The sequence below is a fragment of the Quercus lobata genome, chromosome 1 (genome assembly GCF_001633185.2).
Source record: "Quercus lobata isolate SW786 chromosome 1, ValleyOak3.0 Primary Assembly, whole genome shotgun sequence".
Classification (NCBI taxonomy): Eukaryota; Viridiplantae; Streptophyta; class Magnoliopsida; order Fagales; family Fagaceae; genus Quercus; species Quercus lobata.
The window spans coordinates 16,488,537-16,500,245 of NC_044904.1; the positions used below are offsets into that span (position 1 = coordinate 16,488,537).

The 11,709-nt window shown below is 33.8% G+C and overlaps 2 protein-coding genes across 2 annotated transcripts; both read left to right on the forward strand.

The window, feature by feature from the left end:
* Window positions 1-596: 596 nt before the first annotated feature.
* Window positions 597-3,590, forward strand: LOC115982386. Its single transcript, XM_031105007.1, has 5 exons — window positions 597-758; window positions 2,033-2,178; window positions 2,730-2,800; window positions 2,954-3,040; window positions 3,130-3,590. The coding sequence occupies exons 2-5, from the start codon at window positions 2,067-2,069 to the stop codon at window positions 3,427-3,429; spliced, it is 570 nt and encodes a 189-aa protein (XP_030960867.1). The 5' UTR covers window positions 597-758; window positions 2,033-2,066; the 3' UTR covers window positions 3,430-3,590.
* Window positions 3,591-6,036: 2,446 nt separating this feature from the next.
* On the forward strand, window positions 6,037-11,484 carry LOC115981176. The gene is made up of 6 exons (XM_031103348.1): window positions 6,037-6,228; window positions 6,386-6,439; window positions 6,517-6,592; window positions 8,251-8,291; window positions 11,047-11,106; window positions 11,196-11,484. Exons 1-6 carry the CDS (start codon window positions 6,163-6,165, stop codon window positions 11,247-11,249), a joined length of 351 nt encoding a protein of 116 aa, XP_030959208.1. The 5' UTR covers window positions 6,037-6,162; the 3' UTR covers window positions 11,250-11,484.
* The last annotated feature ends 225 nt before the right edge of the window (window positions 11,485-11,709 follow it).

The following is an 11,709-nucleotide window of genomic DNA, read 5'->3' on the forward strand; positions in this document are numbered from 1 at the left end:
GTATTGCAAAATTGAACATCATTTTCTTCTAAATTATTTTGATGAATTTCTTGCTTATTTGTGATATTTTCATCTAAATTTTGTGTTATATTTTGTTTATTACTAATAACAAATTTATCCATTGATCCTTTTTGAGACTCAATTAATTTTTTTTAATTTTTAATTTTTTTTAAGTTTTTCATTTCCAAATGCATATTTCGTAGTAGACATTTCTAATCAAACAATATATTTATAAAGACTAAAATAAAAAATAACTTTCAAGTGTAGAGCAAATGAGAAATAGAACTTGATTTATATAAAAAGTATTGTTGTAGTTTCACTGAACAATAACAAGTTTTTAGCAATCTCAACTTGCATAAATTAAAAAAAAAAAAAATTAAACAGAAGCATAATAAAAATTTAAGCACAGTCATAATACTGACACAAGGCTTATTAACAAGACCCACCAAAAAAATAAAAAAAATACTTGAAGGCCCAAACTTAACGCCCAGTCCAGGGAGGGTCCAGGCAGCCATAATGATAAACTGATAGCCAGGGAGGGCCCAAATAAACAAAGTAATCTTAAGTTCTTAACAAATAAAAGCCCAAATATTTATTATAATTGTATACCTGATTCCTGAACCTCCTCAGAACCTGATACGGTGAGGTGAGCAGTTGAGACTTGAGAGAGGCGGAGAGCAGAGAATCAGAGAGAGAACAGACTGAACAGTGGAGACTGGAGACTAGAGAGAGGCGGAGAGCAGAGACTAGAGAGAAAGGTAAAATTTTTAGGGTTTTGAGTGGATTTATTTGTTTTGATTTGTGATTGTTTTGACCGGATTTTTAGTTTTTCTGTTTGTTTTTTGGTATCTGAAAACTTTAGCTGGTTTATAATTCTCTTTGTTGATTGTTGTCATTTTGGTTGGTTCTATTTAGAGTTGCAATTTGGTGTTAGTAAATTGCAGTGACATGAATGGCATTCACTGGTGCAGAATAGGCTCACCGAGGATTATAATTCTCTTTGTTGATTGCTATCATTTTGCTTGGAAACTTTCTTATTTCCTTTATTTGGGACATATTTATGTTTGTGGTTTTAGAACTTGGAACTTGTAACTTTGAACTTTGAAACTTTTTTTTTTCTTAGTAATTATTGCCCTTTTATAAGTAATTTGTGTCAAAATTTACTCTCTTTTTCCCCAATGATTCTTTGACATCTATTATGAATTATGATTACTGGTATTTTTTCATATATAAATATATAGTCTTACGATCCTTGATCTACAATTGCATCCACGGAACCCTCACACCGTTGCTTATGTTGGATTCCTTCCGATCCCCTTGAACCAAATTTTTTAAGTGATGTCTACTATTTTTGAATCATAATCCGATGAATAAGGAATCTTTCTTTGGCTGCCTAGTTACTAAGAGCAAAGAGATCTTGTTGAAGTTGATGTCTAGATATGACAATTAACAAGTGTGAGATTTCTTTGCAATACATTGTTTGTTTCTAACAATGACTTGTTGGGCTATTTCTTTTCCATGCACGTACTTTTGACAATGTTTTGTTTCGTTAACAATGAATATGTGATAAATTAATTTTCATTTTGGTTATTTTAGAAATTTGCTAATACTCATTTCTATTGTGGACATGTTTCTTAAATGGATGAGACTTGAGTCTATTTTCTAGAATTATTAAAAAGGCTAGGTGTGTGGCTATTGAGTTGGATAAAAATATGGAGAAGCAAACATAATGCCTGATTCTGTTTCTTTCCTTAGGGAAGTATAATTGCATTATAATGTCTTAAACTTTTGTTGTTGTTGTTGTTGTTCAATATAACACAAGGAGTAAAATTTTTCCTAAATAACCTAATATTAATTATCGAATATTAGGTTAGGTCTTTCTTCCTTCTCAATTCTCACCGGCCACCCCCATGTCAACACACTCACTGTCTTCACTCAGTTGCCCCCCCTTTCTATATATCTCTCACACACAAGCACACTATACTATTTTACAATTTATTCAATTGTGCTCTAACTTTTTGTTTATTTGCAGTTGAGCTTTGGACAAAGAGGGGAGAAATAAAAACATGTATAAGAAGATGAAAGAAGCTGATGGAGCAGGACCCTTGAGAGGCCAAACAGATACCAAGGATGAAGAAATGGACTTCAAGAAGATTATGAAGGATATTGAGAATATCAGTATGTTTCAATTTTCTCTCACCTTTGTTGCTTTTTTAGTCCTGAAATTGTACCTTCTAACTTCCCCTTTTAATTCACTGCATTAATTTTATATTGAGTTTATTTTTATTTTTATTTATTTTTAATTTTTAATTTTTTAAATTTATAATCTCTTTGTAGCCTAAGATATGCATAATGGAAACTTTTTTTTTTTTTTCTAGAACAAGATATCAATGTTAAGAATAACATAGATCCCCACCTGCTATTTATGATCATTATTATTATTATAATTCGTCACTGCTATATGTTGCAGTGTGGGCTTCTGTGTTTAGATATCCATGCAACAGTTTCTGCTTTGTAAAGTTACTTTTTGTCTTGTTAGAGAGCCAAAAGAAATATTTGGTTATCTTAACCTTGTAAAGGTTCTCTCTGTGGTTCAAATAGAACGTGTCTCAAGCTGAACAGTATCAACCGTCAAGGTCTCTATTGGGATAATTTGTAGCACATTTGTCTTTTTAATTTCATTTTTCCATTTGCTTGTGACCTAATGTAAGGCAATGCCATTTTTTCAGGCTCCTCACATATGACATGGAAAGAGAGAAAGGAAATGGAGAATAGGAAGGTGATTGGTCTAGGTGGAAAGGTAAGAACTCTTTGCCCTTCTTTCATCTTCACTTTTAGCTCTATTTTGTTTGCAACAAGCAAACGGCCAGGTGGTGAACACTGAAGTGAACTTTTCAATTACTGTGACTGTATTGTATTCATTTAAAGCTTCCTAAATCTCCTTTAAAAACAGCCTACTAAGAAGCAGAGACTACCCCTCAGTGTAGCACGACCCATGATGAAGAAACAAAAGGAAAGAGAGCAGAAAATGCTAGAAGAGGTGATTAATATATTTCATTGGCCTTTTTATCTATAGTTCATCTGACCGGCAAGACTTTTTGTAGTTTCACTAACTATTTTAGCTTTTAGCGTTTGATTCTTGGACAATTTGGAGGCAAGTCCAGCAGTAGTGATAAAAGATCAATGGGGAGGCGCAAACCTGAAGACAGGGTTTTGAAAGCAAGTGAAGGTCATTTTAGAAATGGTGTACTTGATGTAAAGCATCTGTTACATTCAGCTCCAGCTCCAGCTCCTTCTAGAGGGAGTTATTCAGGTACCCATTTGTTCAGTGATGGGGAAAGGAAAGGAAAGGGAAAGGGAAAGGGAAAGGGAAAGGGGAAGGGAAAGAAGAATGGAGGTAAGAAGGGTGGTGGTAGGAAGCGCCACTAAATGCATGCAAGATGGGAAATATTCACAATGGAAACAAATAGAAGCACTAGTTGTCTACTTTAGATTTTTGTATCATTCTTGGAGCTCAAGCTATGCTAGTAATAACATTGTTCTCTTATTTGTCATTGCTAATGGAAAGGGTTAACTTTATCTTCTCTCTCTCTCTCTCTCTCTCACCATTGGTTTAAATTTGAGCATTTTCCATTTTCAAATAAATTGTATTGCATAGCATAGATGAAGGAACCATCGATTTATGTCTCTGCATATCTCCACTGTATATAAAAACGTGAACGTGATAAATTTCTTTTTTCCACATACTCTCAAGCAAGCCACTCCCGACTCCAATCCATTTAATACAATAACGAACTTCACATTGGAGAGCTAAAATCCTTGAGAGAGAGAAAAATTGATGCTATGGTAAGGCCTGGAGACTGCTGTACAAAGAGAATGTTGATACCTTGGAACATTTTTTCATCCAATCCCCTGCCGCTGAGTTGAGCAGGTGTTGTTAAATTTGGTTTGGCCTTTTCACCTGCATTAATTTTTGTGTGTAAATACATCGATAGTTGGGGATGAAGTGCTAAGTTTGGAGGACTGAGATCACTATGTCTTAATTGGTTAAGCATTATAAACCCATTTATACTGGGGCTGATAGGGTAGGAAGCAAAAGATTCGCAATCTTTGAGGCCATCATCTGTGACTATTTGTGGATAAGCTAGAGATAATATTTTACATGGAGGCTTTTAAATACCTCTCTGCCAACTTGCAAGACAAGTTAAATAAGGCATATCTAGATCATTAGTCTATATGGTGAGATTCTAGGGGTGAACAAACATCCGATATAGCATCATTGAAAGCTAATTCTTTTGGGTCAAGTGAGTTGAATTTTCGAAATTGATTGATTGAACTAGCCAATTCTTTTGGGTTGAGGGAGTTGAATTGTCGAAATTGATTGATTGAACCCATATCGTAGTAAGTCAAATCTATGTTGTGTTGTCGATTACTACCATCATTAAAGAGCTAACAATGGTTGTGGGGGGCTGAATATAGCATCCTTGTGCATCCTCTTGTGTTGTTGTTGTCCCTTCTACTGCATCTTTGTTAGACGTGGCAAAATGGGCAGGTCGGGTCAGGTTGCGGGTTGGGTTGACTTGTATTTTTCAAACAAGTCTTGACTCTTGACAGCCTTGTGTAATGTGTTGTCTTGTCCCATGTCAAGCAGTGAAGCTAGCTCTTATTGGTTGGGATGAAGCTCAAATAGTCATTCTCTCATGTCATGTCTTGACAACAGTTTTAATTGTTTATAACTTTATATCTATAATATATTAATTATTAGTTTGGTACTTTGTGCTTTATGCACCTACTATCAGGAAGTAATTTAAATATTTTTTTAGTAATTTTTTTTTAACGAGTCGGGTTGACCCATTAAAAATCAGGTCGAGTCACAACTCAACTCATTTTTGCTTCGGGTCAAAAAAAGGGGTTTGAGTCAGGTATTTTTCGAGTCGGGTCGGGTTAGGTCAGAAAATTCTGACCCGTATTTCCATGTCTAATCTTTGTCCCTTGCTTTGAATTGTATTGCATCATTGTGCTTCCTTTTTTTCCTCACCAATGTCATCTTGATCCCTCACTTGAAAACCAACCAGTTGACTTTGACTAATGACTCAAAACAAAATTGTGGTTGGAAATTCTTTACTTCTTGATTGTTGGTTCAAGACTAATGAAATTTGATAGCGTTGGTATTAATAAAAATTGTGTTGATGGGGAAAAAATAAAAGTAAAGAAAAAAATAATAATAAAAAAAAAAGAAACAAAGAAGGGGTAATGGATTATGAAAAATTGCGTTAATGAAAAAAAAAAAAATCATTCCTTCAAGCATGTACAATCCCTCCGTGGCATACATATTAGGTTATTATAGGGAGGAATTCTTTAGAGTGGACCTAAAATGTTGGCAAGTGGTTTTGAACCCAAGATCCTTAGAACCATTTAAAGTGTGATGAAACCCACAACTTATTAGAGTTTTTAGTTTATTTTTACTACTATTTATGAGTCTCATTGTACTTTTTGATACTATATTATGGGTTCTACTGTACCATTCAACTAGTTTTTAGTTTTTTCTATAGTATTTTCAATAAAAAATTTTCAATTTCAGATAAATAAGTTGTTCTCAAACGGATGTGGGGTTTAGTCTCAAACATAATTTTTGAAAAACTATATCATTTTTAGCTAAAATTATATTCAATACAAATATCATTAAATGGTGATAAACAGTTACAATTACATTAAAAAGATCATAAATGTTATGCACTAAAGTCAAAATTAACTTAAAAGTTAAAACAACTTAAAAAAGTGTAATTTTTATTGTAGTCATGAAATTAGTTTAAATAGAATTAAGTCATTTAGGTGCCGTACAATCTGCCCTCCTCTACTATCTACTGATAAATAAAAAAAACCATTTTCCCCAAAAAAAAAAAAAAAAACCAAAAACGGAATCAAGGATATTTACGTCATTTTACTTGCAACTTATTTGTGTTTTGTTTTAATTTTATTTATTTATTAAAATATACTACTGATTATTTATACTGTTAGTCGTTAACTATTACTCTTTTAACAGAGGAAGAAAGAAATAGAGAAATAGTTTAAAGTCCTAAAATTGAAAAGAACACAGACAGGATAGAAAAGCGGTGGTTTGGTTTTGGTTTTGGTTTTGGCGTTCAATCGAGAAAGACAGGCATGGACGAACTTGAATTCCGAAAGCTTCTTGATCTCTTTCCTGTAGTCCGATCTCGCGATTACCATGTACGTCTCTCTCTCTCTCTCTCTCTCTCCTTTTCTTTATTTCTACTTTTCATTCATTCCCACTTTCAAATCTTCAATCTACCATAATACTCAAAACCCATATCTCCATTGAATTTTTCTGAAACAATATATATATATTTTTTAATTTAAATATCAGGCAGAATCAGAGGCGTCAAGAGAGTCAACCTCTAAGTCAATGCAGAATGAGGCGGTATGATTCGACTCTACTATATTATCGTGTGTTTATGTATTGAGTGTTAATAATTGATGTTTTTGAGTTCACAACAGGTAAAGGAATGGCAGAGTGCGTGGGATGAGGGGGATAAAAAAGAAGATGAGAATCAGGGAACTAGTGTGCATGATGGTATGTCATACTATTGTATTTAATTTTTTTCATATATATTATAATGATTTTTTTGGTTAGCTATTTTGCTTTGTTTTTTTCTACCTAGTTTATCATTGGGATTTATGTCTTGCCCTTTAGTTTGACCCATTTTATCTTAGAAATTACCAGCATGGTGAATGCTTCTTTTTTTTGCAAATGATATAGTTGAGTGGATGAAATTGAAGGTGGTGTTAATTAAAGTTAGAAATTTGGAGAGACGCTTTGGAAATTTTATTATTATTTTTATATGGCATAGGATTAGTTGCACGTCGCAAAGCATATTGAAAACCAATCCTCACTGTCAATCAAACTCTTACGAGTAACTGACTGCACTTGTCAGAACCCATTACTGGGTAATCTAGGGGTTTTTCACTCTTGACGGGCTAAGCTATTTATCCTCAGGATGCACCTTTAGGATGCAAGGACTAAAGAGAGTACATGGAAAGATATGAGGTCTATAATACTTGATAGTCAAGAGATACCAAAGAGTGAGAGTTTTCGATAGTTTGTATCAATAATTTATAAAGATGGCGAGATTGAACTATTGAAGAGAGTGTGAATCATAGGATAAGAGCAGTGTGCAAGAACTAGGGAAGTGCGTTAGGAGTATTGTGTAATTGTAGAATACATATTAAGTTAAGGGGAAAATTTTATAAGGCCAACTATGCTTTATGGTACTGAATGTTGGGTTATTAAGAAGCAACACATTAATATAATGAGTGTAGCCGAAATGAGAATGTTAAGATGGATAAGTGGTAATACAAGGAAGGAAAGGATACGAAATCAGGAAATTCACTTAGAGATAGGGCCATAGCCATAGGGGTGAGTGGGTGACCCCTACTGATAAAAAGATGAGGGAGAGTTGTTTGAGATGGTTTGGTCATATGCAAACTGCAAAGGAGAGCAATCAATCAACCAATGGGGAAGAGTGAGTAGTTCAATTTGTGAAAATGAGAAAAGGTAGAGGAAGGCCTAAATAATATTAGTAGAAATAGTAAAAAATGACATGTTAAATAAGGAGGCAACAAAGAGTATGAATTTGGAATTCGGCTTGGATAAATTGGTGGAAAAGAATAAATGTGGCTGACCCCGACTATTCTATTAAGGATTCATAGCTGACCAATTTTGGGACAAATGCTTGTTGTTCTTGAATTGGGATTGGACCTCATTGCTTGCCCACCTTTACGATTCTGTCTCTTCTCCATTGTGTGATCATGAGTTTCTCAAGGAAAAATATGTACTTGCTTGGAGACCTTTGAAAAGTTTCACCTGGTGGGTATGTTGAATTTGCACTTTTCTTGTGTAGCCTTTATTCCAAATTGACATACTCATTTATGAAAAGCACATTGCACCTTGCTGTGGTTATCAGGTTTTTGAAATTGGAATCAAATACAGTTATGTGCCACTGGACAGATTGGAAAGAAGTTCTGTAGTATTGTATTTATAGTTATTTCTTGACTTATGTTTCTTCTTCTCTACATCTATGGTTAACTTTTTACTTTTTAAGTTCTATATCATTAATTAAATAGTGCGCAGTGGCATGGTTCAAATTAGTTTACTAAGATGCATTTCCACTTATATCTTGTATTTTATTATGAAAGTTAAATTGTCATGCTAACATGAACTTGTGCTAACAGATGCATTTTGGGAGAAGCTAAAGTCAGCAGCTGAAAGGAAGGTATGCTGCACTCATAATCTTGCCATTTCTAATATTTTGAATTACCAACACGATCTAATGTGTGAAATTTGTTGACCATGATTGCTGGAATATTTCATATTTTGGATAGGTAAAACGTAATTTTTCTATTTCAAACTCAGTAAATCCAACTCATATTTTTTTTAGGTAAAACCTAATTTTGCTTTTTAGCCTTTATAAGATTTTGAATTCTCCTGTCAGGTGACTTGGATAAATGGAGATCTATGAAACTGAGAAGAAATAGAAAAGGGATTGAACTCATTTCTTTGCATCATTTTGTCCTTTTTTTTTTGTGTGTGTTTTTTTGGTTGAGTGAGGGTGGGAGGAAGAGGAGGGAGAACAATTCAACTTAAATAGTGTTTATGCTCACAAAAGTTGGTGATACTGAGAAAGCATGACAAATCTACAACTGATCAATTGTACTCAAAGAATACTTCTTTTTATGGTTAACTTTTTGTGTTTGCATTTTTTAATTTGTTATTATTATGTTTGAATCTCATTTATACAATTAAAAAAAGGTAAAGTTTCCACCACTCTCACTTTACACCTGCTTTTGCTCATCTATTATAACATTGTCCTTCTGTTGTGTTGGTAGTTGTTGTGATTTAAGTTTTGATCATTTTGTGGTTATTCTACATTGTATAGGTTTTTCTTTGTTTACATCCACTTTGATGCTTACTCCAATATAAAATACAGGCCATGAGTCCCCATATTCTGGTGGATATCAAAATATTTATGATATAGTAATTTGAGATCTTAAAATGCAATTCTGTCCTGCAGTTATTTGTAACTTTTTAATAGCTGAACTCCTGTCCACTATAATACATTTCTTAAACCTTTGGAACCTCGTCATAGCCATCTGGTGACAAATTTGCATATAGTGGACATCACTAGTTATACAATATACACAGGTTGAAGAGTGTTTTCTGAAGCTCAATGTTATAGGGATTGGTTTTGCTGTCTTCTTAGCTTGCTTTTTTGGTTACTCCTTATTTCGCAAATGTTAGAAAGGGAAGTGATTTATAAGAGAAAAGAGTAGGTTAACCAAGATTAGAGTGACCATGCTATATGGGGGAGTTGTTCACCAATCAAAATTAACAAGTGTTGACTGAAGTGTCATACTTTGAAATGGTGATTTTCTGGAGTTTTGAGTTGGTATGATGTGTAAGTGGAACTACAGTGCTGTTGAATGGAATTTTCAGGGTACTTAGAAGTTAGAACAGTTTCGTTGATCCATATCACTTATGTTCAAAATTTTGGAGAGAGAGAGAGAGAGAGAGAGAGAGGGAGGGAGGAGAGGGAATGGCCATCCTTTTTATTATTATTATTTATTTTGGATGCTATGAAAATAAAAGAAAGCAGAGAGAAGTAGGTATTGCCCCCCCCCCCCCCCCCTTTCTTGTTTGGTTGTTTATGTAAATTGACTGGGCGGGAAGTGATAGACATTGTTGAAGTTTGACAAATTGTTAACAGTAAAAAGGCTAGTACAAAAAAAATTCGTTAAAGGCATATCCTATCCTTCCTAATTCCCTCAGTTTGAAAAAAAAGAAAAAGAAAAAAAGAGGAGATTTGAGGGTGGTAAGATACTCCTCCAAATCCTCTCAAAACCTTTCTCCCTCCCTTCTAAGAGAGAACCAAACAGGGAGTGTAACCCCCCACTCTTCTCTCCTATCCTCTCCTCGCTCCCATCCAAAGTATACTGGTGTAATCAAACTAACATTGCTTTCTTGAAGATCTAAATACCATTCTTTCCATAAGCTGCCTTTAATTCATTAAGTGGCTCTGTTACTGAAATTTTTTTCTCACAGAAAAGATGGCTTTAAGTGCTTAGCTAATACACATTATCTTCCATTGTCTATTCACTAAGTTTTTTTGAATGATTAAATGTTTGTTTTAGTATCCAGATCTTGTAGAGCAAGCGAGAAGCTGATTGATAACTATTTGTTCTGTTTTTATCAAACTTTTTTTATTTATCTCAACTTGATCATCAAAGTACAAACACTGCATTTTTTTGGTGGCTTTTACTTGTAAAAATAAGTATACCTTCTAGTACCTTAATTCTCTAAGTTATTTTCTATGTATATATGTACCAATTTCAGCCATTGATTGGAAACTTTTGATGCTGTTAGTGATGCCTTATTTAGAATTGGACTCATGTTTTGTTCCATATTAAAGGGGGAGATTATAATACGATATTTTCTTTCTGTATCACAGCAAATATTTTTGGGAAGGTCTGTGGAAGATTTGAATTTTTTTTTTGGGGGGGGGGGGGGGGGGGAATATTTCACTATATCCTCATTAATCAAATGGAAACGTTAAAAATTAAAATGAAGTTATTAAACCTAAACTATTATCTGAGTTGTAATGTTCCCCTGGAAGTTCAAAACTGAGCAATTAAGCTTTCAATGTCCTTGAAAATTCCAAATAGCCCCGTTATCATTTCAATTACTCTTAATTTAAGAGGCATTTTTTGCATGTGCATATGGAATTGTGAATCATCAAGTTTCTAGACACAAAAGTTCCTTCGTGCATTTAGGCAAGGGACTTTGAATTTTTGATTGACATTAAAGGGTGATTGCTCAGTTTTGAAATTTAAGGGGATATTGCAATTCGAATGATAATTTAGGGTGGAAAAAGAAATTTATTCAAAAAGAAGAAAAAGGGCAAATGCACAATGAAGATATGAGGGATGAAAGGGAAACTAACAATTTTCAATTGGTGCTTATTTGATTTATAGGTTGGGGCAGTAGAAGCCGAGAGGTTTTGCAAGGCTTTTCAACGAATTCATAGTAAACTTGTAAGTCATATACATGTACTGAATTCTCCAATAAAATTTTCTCTTTCTGTTGTTAATGGAATGAAAATTTCTTTTCCTATTGTTTCCAGGTGCATGAAGAACTGAGTTTAGATGCTGCTCGGAGCTTTTTAAACTCGTCATAGAGTTCTGAAGAATGGTTTCATGCATGCATTCTTCATTTTCTAGTCTCTTGAGTACAAGAGTGTCAGTTTGGAAGAGACATTGTTGTCTTGGAAATGTTTGGGGTTTGGATTAAGTTATTATGTGTAACAATCAATTATGAAATTAATTTTGAAAAACTGAATTGTTCATAGAAAGTGTTGTGCCAATAGCTTTTGATGTAGGCTTCAGTTTCTTAAAAAAAATTAATGTTCTGCATTTTCTCTTTTGGTGAAAATATATATTGCACAAATAAGAGTTGCAGCACAATGCATAAACTACACTTTGAAAACAGAAAGCATCAGCCCCTCACCAAGCCAAACAAAAATCAATATGAGGCAGAACAACCGTACTCTATACTCTCAACGGCTGTTTGGCTTGCTGAATCTTTATTTTCATAGAAGTACAAATTCTCAGATTGACATTCTCACATTCGAAATGATT

Coding starts and splice junctions, on each gene's coding strand:
- LOC115982386 (XM_031105007.1), top strand. CDS start 2,067: ATGTATAAGAAGATGAAAGAAGCTGATGGAGCAGGACCCTTGAGAGGC. Junction 2,179..2,729: donor GAAGGATATTGAGAATATCA/GTATGTTTCAAT, acceptor CCATTTTTTCAG/GCTCCTCACATATGACATGG. Junction 2,801..2,953: donor TGATTGGTCTAGGTGGAAAG/GTAAGAACTCTT, acceptor CTTTAAAAACAG/CCTACTAAGAAGCAGAGACT.
- LOC115981176 (XM_031103348.1), top strand. CDS start 6,163: ATGGACGAACTTGAATTCCGAAAGCTTCTTGATCTCTTTCCTGTAGTC. Junction 6,229..6,385: donor TCCGATCTCGCGATTACCAT/GTACGTCTCTCT, acceptor TTTAAATATCAG/GCAGAATCAGAGGCGTCAAG. Junction 6,593..8,250: donor GGGAACTAGTGTGCATGATG/GTATGTCATACT, acceptor TTGTGCTAACAG/ATGCATTTTGGGAGAAGCTA.